Raw genomic sequence first — 17,715 nt, 5'->3', positions numbered from 1 at the left:
TACTCTCATCTAAACAGGCAGTTTTTTGGCCACCTCTACGGAAGTAAATACGAAAATGTCAGTATCGGTATCAGAAGCGTGAAAGTAATATTCTTAGCTAACGTTAGCTAATTGCAGTGCGAAAAAGAAATGGATCGATTTGTGTGGACAAATGGATTGCTGGAGATGGACGAAACCTTGGTGATCCAGCAAAGAGGTGTTAGATTATACGACGGAGATGAAAAGGTGCATATTTTACCTAACGTTACTCGCAAACAATGAACCTTCCCCTTCATTGGGAATGAAAAATCATGTTTTTTAAGCCTGAGTGACATTCTTGGAAAAGTCCCACGACTATTGCCATAAGTGTTCTGAATTTTAAACGAATATAACTTGACATGGCATATGGAAAATTAAACACCAATGTGTTTGCCTTTACCATTTTATCATACAACGTTAGTGCTGTACTTTTTACTGACCAGCTGGTTAAGGTGGTTGCTGTTTACCAGTCAACTCATTTTCATCCCAGTAAATATGGTTGATGTCTTAGATTGCGGCTTTATGGTCTTTTGGGGACTTTCTTTGACAGGCGAAGCTTGATGTCGGGGTTGTCCTTTTAAGTACGCATCGATTAATCTGGAGAGATCTCAAGAACCACGTGAGTCCTTTTTGCAAAGTGTGTGAGCAGTGACATCTTATGAATATACAGTTGAGGCCGAAAGTTTACGTACACTAAAGACATTCAAACTCAATTTTTCACAACTCCACACATTTCATGTTACCATACATTTCCTGTGTTAAGTAAATTAGGGTGTCTACTTTATTTCCATAAGAGGTCATTTCAAAATAAAAGCTAAGAGACAGATTTATTTCAGCTTTTATGTACTATATCAGATTTTCGGTGGGTCAAAAGTTTATATTCACTTTGTTAGTATTTGGTGGCATTGCCTTTTAATTGCTTAAAAAGCTTATCACAATACTTTTCTGGAATTTTTGCCCATTCCTCCTGACTGTAGTGGTGTAACTCAGTCAGGTTTGTGGGCCTCCTTGCTCAGACATGCTTTTCCAGTTCAGTCCACAAATTTTCTATGGGAATCAGGTCAGGGCTTTGTGATGGCCACTCCAATACTTTCACTTTGTTGTCCTTAAGCCATTTTGTTACAACTTTGGAGGTATGCTTAGGATTATTGTCCTTCTGGAAGACCCAGTTGCGACCAAGTTCTAACTCTCTAGCTGATGTCTTGAGGTGTTGCTTCATTATTTCTAGATAATCCTCCTTCCTCATGATGCCATCTATTTTCTGAAGTGCACCAGTCCCTTTTCCAGCAAAACACCCCCACAACATGATGCTGGCTCACTGTTGGGATGGTGTTCTTTGAATTAAAAACCTCACCCTTTTCCTCCATACATAGCGCTGATCATTATGGCCAAACAGTTCAATTTTTGTTTAATATGACCAGAGAACACTAATCCAAAAGGCTAGGTCTTCGTCCTGGTGATCACCTGCAAACTTAATTTTGGCTTTTTTATGCCGGTCTTGGAGTAGGGGCTTCTTCCTTGCATGACAGCCTTTCTGGCCTTGGCGATGTAGGATTATCTTAACGGTGGATGTAGATACTTTGGTACCTGATGCCTCCAACTCCTTCACCAATTTCTTTGTTGTTGTCTTGGGGTTTAGTTGAACCTTTTGGACCAAAGTTCTTTCAGCCCTGGGAGTTAATTTGTGCCTCCTTCTTGAGTGATACAGTGTCTGTGTGGTCCCAAGATTTTTATATTTGCATCCAATTGTTTGTACAGATTCTTGTGATACCTTCAGTTGTTTGGAAATTGCTCCTTAGGAGGAAACAGACTTGTGAAGGTCCACAATTTTTTTTCTGAGGTTGCTTGGATTTCCCCATGGTATCAAGGGCAAAAAGGCAGTGGCTCTAAAGGTAGGCCCTTCAAATACAGCCACAGGTGTCAATTAACTTCCAATTAACTCCTAACTATTGGCCTATCAGAAGCTTCTTAAAAATCATTACATTCATTTCTGGAATCTTCCAGACTATTTAAAGAGACAGTCAACTTGGTGTATGTAACTTTTGACACATTCGAATTCTGAAATAGTGCATTGAAGCTGAAATAAATCTGTCTCTAATCGATTGTTTTAAAATGACCTCTGATGTGAACAAAGTAGATGCCTTAATTGACTTGCCAAAAGAAATGTATGGTAGCATGAAATGTGCGGAGTTGTGAAAAACTGTGTTTGAACATTTTTAGCCTAGGTGTATGTAAACTTTTGGCCTCAACTGTACCCTTATTTAAAGGCCTGCTCGCTTTTGAGTTCTAAACTTAAGTCTGTGGAAGGACAAAGAAAGATTATTCTGCTGTTGTATTTTTTTTTCCTTGAGAACCTTTAGAATGAGCACTTGTCAGAACTTGTCCCATCATCAGGTGTGTATAATATGTCCACAGGAGTGCTGCATGGCTATACCCCTGTCCCAGATCATCTTCTTTGAGGAACAAGCAGCTGGAATTGGAAAGAGGTAAGATGCCTTAAAACTAGATGAGGCTGTAATTGTGTACATCCATATTGGGCTACGGGAATTATTGGTCACTTGAAATAATTATGCATAATTATGCACCTTGCGTCTTACTGAAAACTATTTTCTCCATTATGATCATTGCCTGGCAATGCTATGAACTATGGTTCATTGTTAGTGACCACACCCAAACAACACCGATGCATATGCCCACAATACTGAAATGAATGTAGTGCAATTAGATTTTGTTTTATATATTGAATTGCAGTTTGTCTTTTATCTATTTCCTGCAGTGCAAAGATCGTTATCCACTTGCATCCAGTGCCCCCCAACAAGGAGCCAGGGCCCTATCAACTGAGCAAGTTCTCCCACATTAAGCTGTCCTTTAAGGAGCATGGGCAAATTGAGGCAAGTTCTTTGTCTTTAAAATTAACATTACATTCAAAAATAAAATTCCGCACACTAAATTAACTCATCAGAATTGTATTCTAATCAATTAAGTATGGCAGATTTTATTTTCAAATTGAGTAACATTGAATGATGAGTGATCATCGATACAAAAATCTGTACTGTTTAATAAATTTATGCTGTAGAGACTTTAGTGGGGTTGTTTTTATAACTGGGTCTATTTTGGCTTCATATAACATTGATGAACAAATGCTTGAATATGTAATCAAATGTAAGAACACACTTTTTTGCACACTTGATTCTTGGCCTCTGGGCTGCCATTGGGCTGAATTCAAAGAGGAAGTCCTACAGTGGTACACTTGCACTACAGTAATTCTGGCCAGAATTAGGCCAATGTAAATGCAGCTGAAGTTGACCAAAACTGGTTTAAATTAAGCAATCTACTGTGTCCTGCAAAAGTATGGGAATAGTAGAGTGAAATTACTTATTTTTGCTATATAATTAAGACATTTGAGATTGAAAGATGAATATGAGACGAAAGCACAATCAGCTTTTATTTCATGGTATTGACATGTATGTTTTGCCACGTTACAGAAACAGCTGTTTTTGTGTTGATTCCCCCCATTTTCTGCTGTGCAAATCCAGTTAACAGATGACTGACAGGTGTTAGCTGTTGCTCAGGTGTTTCATTTTTCATGGATTGTTCACACATAAAAGAGCAGTGAGCATCCACCAATGAGGTTGGAGGAATTTGTACTTAGCCGGGTAAAATTTGTCTGCACACTTACTAATTCGTCCTACTGCTGCCAACCACCATTACATCATCAATAAAGAAGAGTGAACCTGTTCCAGAAGCAGCCGTACATTCCCATTCCACGACACTACCCCCTTCATATTTCACAGATGAGGAGGGTTGCTTTGGATAATGGCCTGTTCCTTCCTTTCTCCACACTTGTGGCTTTCCATCGCTTTGGTAAAGGTTTTTTTTGGTTTCATCTGTCAAAAACTTCCAGAACTGCTTGTTCTAGAACTGTTCTGGCTCGTCTCTGTAGTTTTTGGCTAATTCTAATCTCGCCTTCTGCATGTGGTGGCTTGTGATATTTTCACCCTGCCCTCTGGAAACTGCTGGTGTCACTGTCTATTTTTTTAGGCTGTCATCAACTGCAGTTGTCTTCCTTGGCTGACCTGTGCAGAGTCCACTAGTAGTTTCTTTGTTTTTCAGGACTTTGCAACCGGCGGTACTTGACATGTCCAGTTTCTGTGCTTATGCTTTTTCATTCTTCTGTCCTCTCAGCGTACAGATTAGTTGTTTTTCAGCTGTAGTTCTCTGGTCTTCATGGTGGTGTATGCCTTCTAACTCCAAATACAATCTCCACAGATGAAAACAAAGGCTAAAACCAAGATTAGACACTCGCTGCTCTTTTGTATGTGAACAATCCAAAAGGAAAACACCTGAGCAACAGTTGACACCTGTTAGTCATTCGTTACTTTTACATAGCTGAAAATGGTTGTTTCTGTGAAATGGTAAAACATATGTACATGTAAATACCATGAAATGTCTGTGTGTTTGTCACATTTTCAACTTGTCATTGCAAAACTCTATACTAAATACTCAAAATAACACATTTCACTCTAATGTTATCATGATTTTGGAGGACAATGTATGTCTGCCTGGAAAAGGGTGTTTGCCACTGAAATGAATGATTGATATCATCCTGAATTCTTTACAACATGAAAGTAATTCTGATTTAGCTCTCGCTAGTAAAGTCCAGAAACTCCACTTCACACGTTTTGGAATGTGGATAGGAAACATGAGGTTTTGATGATTTTGATGATTTTGATTCTGATGCGGTTTTGATGAGCGTACTCATTTTCAAATGGAGAATATGGTCATGGGGGTTATGCTGCACAGAGGCTCTGCCAGGGGCCAGTGCTCCCCGGAATATGTTGGGTGAGATCCTTTCAGTAGCACAAACTGTTTTTATAAGTCTGTTAGTCTAGCAATGAATGAAAATACAATAGTTTGAGATTTGTCTTATGGTTCCTGCAGCCTTTGGACTTTGGTCTGCCACTGTTCTGTTTAAATCTGTGGTGCCATGTTAAATAAAATGTTGAAGTGCTCCACACCGTGACTATAAGACTCCTAAAGACAATCTTGGGTTCGAGTATAAGCTTTATGTGTGTTGATACAGCGATGTTCTAATGCTCCACACAGTGACTATAAGACTCTTAAAGACAATCTTGGGTTCGAGTGTAAGCTTTATGTGTGTTGATACAGCAATGTTCTAATGGCTGACAAACCCGTTTGCAGTTCTTCCGGCGACTGACCGAGGAGATGACCCAAAAGAGATGGGAGAGGACTCCAGCGTCCCAGCCTATACCCACTGCTACGGGATCTCAGGTGAGGCACAGTGCTGGGTTGCGTCTTTACCTTATCGTTGTGTCAATCTCTAGGGATTATCCCGGGGCTAAATCTCCTGTCCTAGAGAACATGGCCGGTCCCAAAGGACATTATTAGCGAGGGAGCAGAAAAAAACACTGGCCAAAGTAGGGGAAACTAGCCTGGGTTTCTGTGCCTGAGTTTTCCAAATCAGTTGATGGCTCATATGACAGCGAAGCAGGTAAGAGCAGATCTTCTGTGGAATCTCTGCTGGCCGTTTATGTGGCTTGACAGGGTGTTTGTGAATTGCAGAGTCATTAAGAACTCTCTGATGTTGGAGTATGTTAGGTTTGAGTTAGTGGACGCATTGCTCTGTCTGACAGCGTTTCTAAAGGCATGAAGAAACTGCTGCCAACCTCCCCGGGGGACCAAACCTTTTGTTTACTTGATGTCATAGTCTATGACATCAAACCCATGTATAATAACCATAAAAGTACATAATACGTAAATAACATGCTGTATACGAATGACAAAAAAGGAACTAGAAAAACATCAAAAAGGTGTATATGTCATATAAAAAATATCCCTAATAAAGGGTAACATTTAAATTTTTCACATTAGCACTAACATTTTTAACATTTTTATAATTTTCTATCTCCTTTCTTCCTCTTTCTTTTTCCTTCCAACCCATTCATATAATTGTACCAAAGTATTGGTTTTCTGTTGCTAAATATTTTGTACACTATTAAACTGTATCACGTTAAATAAACACATAAAGCTTAAATAAAACTGATACAGCAGACAGTAATATAAATAATTATAAATGCAATGATGATAATTTAAGTAAATAAAGGAAAAAGAACACTAATACCATATAAATTAAATAAGCAAAACTATTATGATGTTATTTTGATGATGATTATTGTAAGTTATTGTTACCTGTGCATTTATTATGATTTCTGTAATTCTTTTGTGTGTTTGTGTGTTAGTGAAACACCTTATTTTTAGGTTAGTAAGAGTATTTTAAGTAATAAAAATCCAGAAGGATAATGGTGTTAATTATGGTGGGCATTTGCTCCAGTATACCACGATTTCCAACATGTGGATAAATTATGTCGATAGACTGATAAATATATTATCCTTAAATAAATTTATACATAAAATAATTCATGTTGATTCAGGTAAGCTTCATGGCACCTGATGCTTGGCCCACAAATATGTTGTTGTCTAGTTTGTTGTAAGATGTAAATATTTTAAGGGCAGAATTCTTTTGACACTTTTGAGTGTACGTTGTGGATTGTTTTGGTGTTTTTGACTTCCATGCAGTTCATGTCATAACCTCAGAGTGGCACTGTTTGTAGTTTACTTGATTTTGCTACTTATATTTAAAGTGCACTGCTGCCCTGGGGTCATACGTTCACACGCTAACCTCTTCTGGATATTGTATTGAAGATTCCCAGCTAGCTCGTACAGTAGATAGTGTTTTTTTTCTGTTTTCAACATTACGTAAAGTGCGTAGCTGTGACAGTGGCCTGTGTGTAGCTGGGGGGTTTGGGCGCCTGGGTTTTGGTGCTGGTCTCCCTGCCTGACCCCTGTCCTTCCTCTCCCTCGGCCTGCCCTGGGGCCAGCAGGCAGGAAGGACCCGTGCCGTGGGGATCGTGGGCATCGAGAGGAAGCTGGAGGAGAAGAGGAAAGAAACGGACAAAAACATTTCGGAGGTGAGGGGAGGAGAGACGGAGGTGGGGAAAGAGATACGGACGGAGAGACTGAGACGGTTCGGGGGTGGGGGAGGTTCTCGGGAGAGTCAGAGGTTGGGGACTGGGGAAATGGGCCATCTGTGCCAGAGCTAATGGGGGTGGGGTGGGTTGGGGGGGGGGGGGGGTCATAGCCTTCTCCTTCCTGTGCTGGCTCTGACTGACCCCCCCCCCCCCCCCCCCACAGCAATGGCAAAAAAAAAAGACAGACACCCAAATACGCTGCTGCTTGAACAATTACACACACTCTGATGCTAACACACAAGGTGGAATTGTTTTTTCAGCAGTGCCTTGGCCGTGCGCTAGTAGTATCAGTTGCTCACACACTTTTCACTTCCAGCCGATTGAAGGGAAGTCTCTAACAGAAAAGAAACTTTGCCGAGTTCATCTCGACCCATGTGTGGAGAACTCCCTCTCTCCCTGCCAAAGCTTATCAGTAAACCGATATGAATTATTGAGGGAGGGAAAGAAATGTGCCCATCTGCACTGTGTGGAGGTCTGTAATCCAGTCGAGTATTCTTTCACACACCTGACACAGGAGAACACGCTGTCACCTGCAGGCACTAAAGATGCCAGGTTATTTGCTCAATATCTAGGCAACCAGAGTGCGCGTGCGTGTGTTAAACTGTGGTGAGATCACAGATGATAGGATTATTTATGTATTTTGGACCTGGTGTTAATGTACTTGTAGTTTTGTGGAAATGGAAGGTTTCAAAATACATTGAAAGCTAATTTCATCACATTAAAATGTGTGTGGTGTGGCAGGTAATTGGCTGTCCACACCAGAGCAGTAACCCTGCTGGCCTAAGATGGATGGCCCTTCTGGATCCAGGAAGGGTGGTGTCGAGCAGGGTGAAGGTGGCTTGCTGCAGCCTGCAGTGCTCGCTCCTCGCTCTCATTGGTCGTCCCATCCCAGTTTGGTCCACGCTCACTTCCTTTGACCTTGTCCTTTTGTTTTTTTTTTCTCCAGTTGAAAGAAAACCACTTCTGCTAATTGTTTTTTTTTTTTTCATCCTCCCCTTGAATTTCCTCCCGGACCTGGGAAGACTCCGAGTTACACTCAGTTACACTCACAGACGTTTACGGCATCCTTCAGTTCAGTCACAGCTCAGTTTGCTAAACCCTCATTTTACGCTGCAAGACTCTGCTCAGTACAGCGGCAACAGGCTCAATCAAGGAGCACTTTCACCAGGTCTACTAACTGCCATATATTTAGACAGTCAGGTGTCCACAAAAAATATGTTCCAGTATAAATTACCTCCCAATTCTAAATTAAAAAGTGAACTTTCACACCCACCCAAACCTAAAATAAAAGGTATCATTAAAAATGAAGACTAAGGCCTTCCATTTATTCTTTTTTAAAGATGGACTGACAGATAGACTCCCCCCCACCCCCCGCTGATCTACAAACGCAAACCTGAATGTTGTTTTCTCTGTAATAATCATCACAGCTTATTGTGAACGCCTAACTGAAACCCTAAAAATATAAAAAACACCCGTTGCCTATTTTAGCCCGTACCGGCGGCTCCCGGTGCCCGCGGCGGGGGGGCCGCGCAGCCGCGCGCTGCTGGACGGCGGGGGCCTGGTGCCGCCCCACCGCGGCGGGAGACGTAGCGCGCTCCTTCTCAAAGGCTTCCTGCCGAGGCTGTGCGCGCGCGATAAGAGGGGAGCCCGGCGGGGCATTTGTGTCGGGCGGAAGCCCCCCCCCCCCCCCCCGATAGGTGTGTGCTCGGCCTTTGTTCCCAGGCTCGCCCCTCCGTCAGCGGGGCCGAAACAACACGAAGCACAGGCCGTCTCTTTTAGCTGGAGCGCTCTCTCTCTCTCTCTCTCTCTGTCTGCCCCACCAACATGGACCTCATTCTGTTTAGCAATGGGTGGAGCACTCACTAACCTGATTTACAGAATTGCTAATTTCCTGAACATAGAATAAATGATAATATAGAATAATAATAATTGTAGAACAAATAATCTGCCTGTCTACACCACAAGTATTTTTAGCAGCTACACATCGTTCAAACTGTCAAAAGTTGGAGCATTGCCTAGCAAAAGTTCAGCTCCCCATCTCCTGAAATGAGGAGTATCATAGCGTTCTGTTTCTTCGTCCAAACACGTGGAGATGAGATTGGGTGCTTTGTGTGATTGATAGAGTGACAGATTACCTCTTCATGTTGCATTTGGGCGCTCTGTCTCACATCCCTTGCTGTCCTGTCACTCACTCTCTCTCCTCTTTCTTCCTCTCCTCCACAGGCGTTTGAGGACTTGAGCCAGCTGATGGTGAAGGTAAGGATCTCTGTTGGTAATAAGCTCTTCCCGGCCTTCACCGTTGTGAAGGAACGTTAGATTGTGAATTGTAATTCCCCTGTAACTGACATAGTGACTTTGTTGAGGTTGTGGTGGTAACCTGCGCCGTGTCTCTCCATTCAGGCCAAAGAGATGGTGGAGCTGTCCAGGTCCATCGCCTCCAAAATCAAAGATAAGCAAGGGGACATCACGGAGGACGAGGTACGGCGACCCCCCAGCGTGCACCCCTCTCTGAATGAACTGGCCCCCGCCCCTGAACTAACTGGTTTTGTCAGACATGTTTGTGTGCTGTAGCGCACGCTGTGGTCGGTGGGGGCACTTTGGCGGATTTCACCAAGCGCACCATTCCCCAGCTCCCGAGATGTCATCCAGTGTGGCCATCAGACAATTACTTGGTTTGTTTGAGAGTGAGAATAAAAATGGCTTGACTCTTTTAAAAAAAAAAAAAATAGTTTAACCACACAAAGTCGTAGAGTCTCCGGTTTGGTTTCCATAGTGTTCCAGAGTCCATACTTCTCAGCCAGATACTGGACTGAGGCTTCATCAGTCTGGGTTTGTTTATAGTAAGGGGAAGTAAATCTCCAGATGTTTGGTGCCACAGTCACTACCCTTGCGATTTTCTTAAAAACACAATCTCTGGAATCCAGCGTGCGGCTACATTATTGTCCTGCCCCCAGTGCATTGTGGGGAAATTCCTCCCGTTTGTTCTTTGTTTGCTTTTATTTGGCTTGGCGGGGTAGTGCGCGCGCAGGGGTCAGGGGTTGGCTGTGGTTAGCGTGGGGCCGGAGAGAGAGAGCGGGGCCCGTGGATGAGCGTTGCGGAGTCCGTGTCTTTCTCAGCAGGCCTGGGGTCGCGGTCGCCGGGGGCCGCAGTGGGCGGGGCCTGGCTGCTCTCCAGCACGCGTGCACACCTCTCTGCGCCGCTGCCCCCTGTGGCCTCTAAGGGTACTTACCGCGGCGCTTCTGTGTAGCTCCCCGCCCCACCTCTGTCGCAGCTGATGTACGAGCGCTAAAAGGTCGCGCGGGTTTGTTTTACCGCCAGAGGTTGTGTGTTATGGAGCGGACTTTCGGGGGAGAGCTGGGGCTGTGATGTCAGCGGTGGGGTGTTTTCCTTTTCTCGGGCCGGCTGCTGTTTTTTTCGCGGCGCGCGTTAGCTTGTTTTTCCGTTCACCCGCGCAGCACGTCTCCGCTAAAAAACGAACGCCGCGAGCGTCTGAGCGCTGCGAGCACCTAGCGCTCTCCCTTGGCTCGGACGGGGGGGTCCCTCTGAGGGCTGAGCCTCTGGCCCGGGCAGCCAGATGACACCCTGACGCTCCAGGGTACCCAAAACCAAGGGCCTCTCTCTTGGGGAGAGACGGCCTTGCGTGCTTCAGTAGCGGTTACATGCAGCACAGCATGGGAAACGCACAGCCCAGCATCGGTCACACCAAACACCTGATTGTTTCCCTCGAGCGTTCGCCTCAGCTAATGCATCCCACCGTGTCCATCTGCTGTGTCCGACTGCCAATGAACTCTTTAAGCAGGTTTTAGGAAATCTGATTTGCTAAATTTCAGAAAGTACATTCAGAAAAGGTCTGCACTCAATGTTGCTATCATCTTGGTTTTATATACCATACTAAATAGCATCACCACAGGTGTATGAGCCAGTTAGATACCAACCATAGACTCTATTTTGCAATAGGCTATGAATGAGAACTTAACTTGTGGCAGCAAATCCAGAGAAATTAGTGTGTATGAGTCATGGTGTTTCTGACAGTGGAATGAGTGTTGGGACGTTGACAGGGTGGGGTAATTAGACCCCAGGCTCCCCCACTCTCACCCTACGGGGGCCTTTTTTAACCCATGCATAGAGCTTGGCTGAGCTTATTGGAGGGAGCACATGACTCAGAGGGGTGTTTATGTTGTTCCTCCGCTCCTCGTCCTCGCAGACGATCCGGTTCAAGTCCTACCTGCTGAGCATGGGTATCGCCAACCCGGTCACCAGGGAGACACACGGCTCGGGGACGCACTACCACATGCAGCTGGCCAAGCAGCTGGGGGACATTCTCCTGGCTCCTCTGGAGGTAGGACAGTCCCCTCCCTCCCTCCTTCCAACCTGACTGTTCTCTGTTCCTTCGTAAGTGCTCTGCTGATATGGACCCATATCTGTGCCCGTTGAACTGGGTCGCTCCACGACTCGGGCTTCCTCCTCTGTTAATGAGCCCTCCCAGCCTCTCCTCCACTCCTGCACCTGTTCTGTTCTGTACCAAATGCAGGTTTTAGAGGTACTCAGAAGCATTCGTATATTTAGGTAATGCTTTTCCCTTGAAAAACTATGAAAGTGGCTGTGAGTGTGTGTGTGTGTGTGTGCGTGCGTGTGTATAATGTAACCTCCAAGTCTCCAAGACATCTCTTCCTCATCAAACTTCATGGAGAGGTAATATTACGTCAGTGACTGTCCTGTTATGTTACGTAATGTAAGCATATTTCAACAAGTGTGTCCAGAAGGAGTTTCTGGATTTGTGAAGAGAGAAGCTGAAGTGTTTTAGTGCATTTCACACCCAGACCAGATGGAGGGGGGGGGGGGGGGGGGGGGTCTCACTTTGACTGGGTACCCAAGAGGACCTGGGGGTTAATGAGACTCCCCAGAAAAATGAGGATTGTGTGATTGGTGTCTGATTGGTGTCTAATTGGTGTCTGATTGGTGTTTGATTGGTGTCTGTCCCCAGGAGCGTGGAGGCATGATGGCTCTCACTGAGGTCTACTGTCTGGTCAACCGTGCTCGAGGGATGGAGGTAAGCTATGGAGATGCGCACACACACACACACTTACACACACACACACACACACACACACACACATACAAACATGCATATGCGCACACGCATTCATACAGATATACATGCATACATGCAAACCCACATGCATATTCACAAATGCACAGAAACACGCATACACACTCACAGGTACACTCACAGGTACACACACACACATATGCACACACACAGATATATATGCATGCATGCAGACCCACATGCATAAGAACAAACATATATGCAAAGGCACACACACACACACACACACACATTTATGAGTGTGTGTCTGCATATTTTTATTTCTACTCCCACTTTTAACTTGGATCAGCACAGTGTTGTGTGTGTGTGTGTGTGAGTGAGACAGTGTTCTTGCCCTGTTTTTTTCCCTTACTTGTCGCTGTTGAGCCTCTTTTAAGCAAAGCTCTAGAGATGACTAGGCCTGAGCCTGATCTCCATGTTGAGGGAACTGAGAGGGAAGCTCTTAAATGGCACAGGAGAGACCCTCTGGAAGGAGGAGGGGATCCTCAATCTGAGAAGATGCTGGAATCCTGTCCTCTCCCCCTGTGCTCCCCTTCACCGTTTCTCTCTGTGTTAAGCCAGTTAAGGCTCAGCACAAGGCCTTCACTTCCTGCTATAGTGAACATGCTATTCACTGTGTACACAGACATTATGTAATCACTGTAAATTTGAACAAGTGTTGCTTTTTTGTGTTTCTCACATAGTATTTTTGCTAATTTAATTGAAATCAAGGGCAAAGTGCATGGTGATTTATTAAACGGAGGCCTTAAATGGAGGCCTCGTTTGCCTTTGTACACTCAAACACATTTATGCTGTTGATGCGTTTGTCTCTCTTTCTCTCTCCCGCTCTCCCTGTTTCTGCGTCTGTCCCCTCAGCTGCTCTCTCCAGAGGACTTGGTGAACGCCTGCAAGATGCTCGAACCCCTGAAGCTGCCTCTGAGGTGAGCGAGGCCGTGCGGACGCGGGCGGGGCGGCGGGGCGGCGACGGGGTCGGCCCCGGTGGCGGCCCGGAAAGAGGATTCGGCGAGCCACTTCCTGCCTCCCATCCTGTTTTGAGAGCCCTCGTCCGGGCCCCCTCGCCTCTCCCGACTTAAAAAATGTTTTTTTTCTTTTTTTTTTTAAAGTACTCAAGAAGAAAGCGCAGTACGACGGCCGTGTTTTCTTCCTCTTCACCTGTTGGAACGCCGGTTTTTGGGCACGGCGCTTTTTGTACTATTTCCAGGCCTGTTGTTTTGCTCCCTTCGCCCAGTACACAGGATGCGCGGCAGACCTGTGCAATTCCTCTTTCCGTTGTTTCCCCTCCCCCCTCTATCTGAATTCGGTCTCCAGCTCTGTCTTCCTGGAGTGGTAAAACATATGCTATTGTATCTGAAAGAGCTTGATAACTAATCATTTGTTGCTTTATTTATTTATTATTTTTTTTACAAAAGTGCTGTGAGGGGCATTTGTATACTCCGCTCGAAACTTAGAGAGTGAGAACGGGAAAAGCATGCTTGTTTTGAGGACAGACATGAAACTGTTCTGCCAAGCAATTTACAGTATGTCCAACATTTTAAATGGTGCTCAACAAGCTCTGTTTCCATCTCTGTGTTTTATATTATTTTTACACTAGATGCATCTTTTTTAGCACAGGAAATTTTAGGAATTGAGATGGATTTATGGACCGTGCTATTACATGCACTATAAATATAGCACAATGGTTTGGTCCCAGACATGCATTTCCTCTTGGAAGTCTTTGGGGTTCTCCGCAGCGTTGGGAGAGCTTGCCACAGCATCGCAGGGTCTGACATCACAGTGCCCCTTCGTGAGCGTCCACAGCTGATTGGCCCACGCTCCCGTTTGCCCTCCAGGTTACGCATATTTGACAGCGGGGTGATGGTGGTCCAGCTGCAGTCCCACAGCGAAGAGGAGATGATCGCCTCGGCGCTGGATAACGTGAGCGGCCGCCATTTTTCTTTTCCCGCCTTACATTCGTCATTCACACGCTTTCCAGACGTCTCCGTCCTAGAGCGTTCTCCTTTTAACACGGCTCCCCTACGTCCAGCTGGGCGCTCATAAAAAAAACTCTGCGGGTCCAAAAATGTTGTTCGCTCAAGGGTACGACTGCACCACCCCATTCCGACATTCCCGCCTCCAGCCCCCGCCACGCCCGATTTCCCCCCCGATCCCTGTTTGCCGTTGCCGTGGAGAGATTTGGCAGGCTCTCGGCTCGCCGGTCCCTCTGGGGGGGCGGCGGTCTGGTCGGTTTCGGTTGTCGGGCCGCAGAAGTGCCGGTTGGATAACCGTTGCCGGGGCGCCCTCTCAGCCTATCGGTAGTGGAGGGGCCGTTCCAGATTTTTTGCTTCAGCTGGACATCCCCACACAATCAGAGCCGGCAGTGCCTTTGGGATGGGATATCACTACCAGATGTGGTGCTGGAAGAGAGAGGGCCGTCTCACTGATGGACTTTCTCTTGTCGGGGGCGGGGGGAGAAATGTGGTTTGGAGGCCTGCATTTAGAGGATAGGGGAGGAGGACCATAGCTTTCCATCAAAACTGAGTCCAAGGCACAAATGAGTAATGTTCCCTACGTAACCTGCCGCACAATAGCCTTTCATAGGTATTTCAGATGAGGACACTAGCTGGCGAACAATTACAGGACATTGCAACAGTGAGAACAAGACATTTATTTATTGGCGAGTTTCAGCAAAACCGTAAGGCCCTAAATGCCACAGAGGAGCCGTTCAGTGAAATGGGTCGTTTTATAATGATCAGCCATTGGTTTAAATCAGAGCTTAAAATTCATTTTTAATTTTCTGGAAAATATTGACAAGAATTTTAAAGTGAACCTAAGGGAAAAACCAACCGATCACGCACAGAGCAAATTACTCTTGCGAGACCACTTTACGTTCAGTGAGCCTTAGCAAATAGTTTCTTTGGGATCTTTTTTAGCCTTTCAGATTTTACGTAGCAGATTTATGTGATTTTAAAGCATAGCGCGATTACAGGCTCGGGTCTTGACGCCTTGGTCAGGGCGGTCTCTGGGTGCAGAGAGGCCATAGGAGCCAAAAAGAAGAGTGATTGAGCGTGATACTCGCTCATCCTGCTCTCTCTCTCTCTCTCTCTCTCCTGCAGGTGTCTGAGAAGGGGTCGCTGACCTCCGAGGAATTTGCCAAGCTTCTGGGACTGTCTGTTCTCCTGGCTAAAGAGAGGTATCCGCGACCGGTCTTGAGCCTCGTACATGAAAATGTATCACCACAAGTCCGAGGAACCAAATTAGGAGGAAACAGTACATTGCACATTTGCGAACGGGTGGTGTGTTAAAGAGCAAATTTATTTGTTTCTCCGCATGCGCAGAACAATCATAATATTCTTACAAAAAACAATCATAAAACGAGAAAATTAAATCACGCGCTGCATACTATATCATTATTGGGGTCCGTCCACAAATCAAACCTCAGTTAACACACATATCATTTGTCTTTGCCTAATTTATTATTAGCAATTTATTTGCCTTCTAGAAGTCCTTAACTGGGGATGATTTATGCTTAGAAATGATCCTTGTATACCAGGTATTTCAAGTTAAACATCTTGCTCATGGCTGTAGAATCATTGTCCATGCTCAGGACTTGATCATGAGTATTTGGGTTACACGGCTGTCCCAGTGCTAATAACCCTCATTCTCCCTCCTTCCTCAGGTTGCTCTTGGCTGAAAAGATGGGCCATCTCTGCAGGGACGATTCTGTCGAGGGCCTGCGCTTTTACCCAAACCTCTTCTGACAGTCCAAGTGCTCAGACTTCTTCTCAGTGCACTCCCCCCCCCCCCCCCCCCCCCTAGCAACAATCTGTGACCCCTTTTTTTCGGTGCTCCTGAGTCTGTTAGAGCTCACACGGATTGACGGGGAGTCCTTATTTAAGTCCGCCCCGCTCTGAGCCAGACTGTGCCTCGTTTTGCGAACGTGGCCGCCCTTGGGCAATGGATCGAACGTCGACGAAGAGTTTAGCTTTGCCTCGCTCGCGAGAGTGAGACAACACGTTTATTGGATGCGGTTTCATTACGTGATGAATATGTACGGTTATAATAAGGACCCCCTAGCCACCATAGGGGAAATGATCCCTCCTCCCCCCCCCCCCGGGCTATGCAGTTGTAAGGAATGTCCAAGTCCAAGCGGATTGGGCAGCGGTGCAGTTGTCACTTCAGCCCGCCTTCTGAGGAAATCTCTGACAGGAACAGGATTCAACTTGTATGAAAATATGGGCTTGCTGTAACCAGGAGGTTTAAGAAAATGTCTACTTGCTCATCTCGAAACCTGTTTTTAAAGTTTACAGGGGGATATCGAATCATGTTGTTTTTCCCATGCCTGGTTTTGGTAGTACCTGTGGTTACTAAGTAAAATCGGGTCTCAAGGGCTGATTTGAGTAGCATCCAATGCTGTATGTCATATCACTCCATTTTATCTTCTGTTGACTTTTTTTTAAGTAAAGGCTCTTCCCTCTGAGATCTGTTATCTACACTGTTACTTAAGTTCAATGAATTTCATGGGTGAAATAAACAATTTTTTGGCAATCGCTTTTCTTGAGATAACCGTCATTGGTGTCAAAATTAATCGCTTGCCTGTGAATTCATAAACTCTCTAAATTTCCACCATTGCGTTTTTCAATGGACGCACTATTCACATAGGAATCTGTAGCGTTCTTAAGTGGAAGACCAAACATTTCTAAGGGTTTTTCCTCATGTTTAATGACAATACAACCTAACATTAAAAACCAATAAAGCTTCACAATTTGTCAATTAATGTTTAAGGCATTTTTTTTAGATCGTGCCATTGTCACATCAATTAATCTATGATATGTTTTAAGATGCTCAGCCAATGTTTTGCTTTGAAAGGTTTTTGGGATTGTTCTCGCTGTGATTTGAATGCTGCTCTATCTCCATGGACCATGGCTGAACACAGTATTTAGGCTTTTTGAGGGACTGTTCCTTACGTAGAGCAGAACATAGCCATACAGCACCTCTCTTTTTAGGTTATCATCCCTACAGTGATCTACTTTACACTGAAACGTATGAAGTGTTATTCTCCATTTATTCCTTGTTTTTAAATTCTGTATTTTGTTAATACACAACACAGCACACTGTAATTTCCATGCTGGTCATTTGTGTAAGGGTGTTAAATGTGTTCTGCCGTTTGGACTGAAAAAAAAAGAAATTTTTTGATGTTTGCTCACTTTGCAGTACCTGAAGTAGCACTATTGAATGGAGTCATCTGCAACATAGCCCCTCTTCTGACTGGAGTTTCAAAATGGTGCTGATGATCATCTTCAAAGCATTTACCTGGAACAGGTCCACACACTTAAAGCCTGATTCATCTAATGATCATCCCTTAACAGCTCTGAATGATAATGGTTTCAGTAAACAAACCATGTCTCACCACAGAACTATGCTTCTGAACCAGTAATGTGGTCTTGGAAATAATACGCATCTCAGGTTTCAGTTTGGCCAGCATCTTTGACGAAGTAATCAACATGGACCTCTGCACTATGCAGTGTTTTCTGTTATCATCATCTGTTTTAAAGAACACGC

General features: G+C 44.8%; 1 protein-coding gene across 2 annotated transcripts; it reads left to right on the top strand.

The window, feature by feature from the left end:
• The first annotated feature begins 13 nt into the window (after window positions 1-13).
• On the top strand, window positions 14-16,926 carry vps36 (vacuolar protein sorting 36 homolog). 2 transcript variants are annotated; one of them, XM_035433833.1, is made up of 14 exons: window positions 14-225; window positions 569-637; window positions 2,434-2,504; window positions 2,795-2,909; window positions 5,221-5,310; window positions 6,918-7,007; window positions 9,291-9,323; window positions 9,468-9,545; window positions 11,272-11,406; window positions 12,052-12,117; window positions 13,033-13,097; window positions 14,007-14,091; window positions 15,270-15,346; window positions 15,833-16,926. In XM_035433833.1, the coding sequence occupies exons 1-14, from the start codon at window positions 130-132 to the stop codon at window positions 15,912-15,914; spliced, it is 1,152 nt and encodes a 383-aa protein (XP_035289724.1). In that variant the 5' UTR covers window positions 14-129; the 3' UTR covers window positions 15,915-16,926. The 2 variants fall into 2 exon arrangements, with proteins under 2 accessions (XP_035289724.1, XP_035289725.1); XM_035433834.1 differs by having other exon boundaries at window positions 15-225; window positions 6,921-7,007.
• Window positions 16,927-17,715: the final 789 nt, after the last annotated feature.

The sequence above is a fragment of the Anguilla anguilla genome, chromosome 9 (genome assembly GCF_013347855.1).
Source record: "Anguilla anguilla isolate fAngAng1 chromosome 9, fAngAng1.pri, whole genome shotgun sequence".
Classification (NCBI taxonomy): Eukaryota; Metazoa; Chordata; class Actinopteri; order Anguilliformes; family Anguillidae; genus Anguilla; species Anguilla anguilla.
The sequence above is the reverse complement of the archived record's forward strand: the minus strand, read 5'-3'. Positions and strand labels throughout refer to the sequence as shown.

What these genes read in the sequence shown, in the direction of transcription:
- vps36 (XM_035433833.1), top strand. Translation starts at nt 130, where the DNA reads ATGGATCGATTTGTGTGGACAAATGGATTGCTGGAGATGGACGAAACC. An exon ending in AGGAGCATGGGCAAATTGAG is followed by an intron (nt 2,910 to 5,220) that starts GCAAGTTCTTTG and finishes ACCCGTTTGCAG; the next exon opens with TTCTTCCGGCGACTGACCGA. An exon ending in TCGCCTCGGCGCTGGATAAC is followed by an intron (nt 14,092 to 15,269) that starts GTGAGCGGCCGC and finishes TCTCTCCTGCAG; the next exon opens with GTGTCTGAGAAGGGGTCGCT.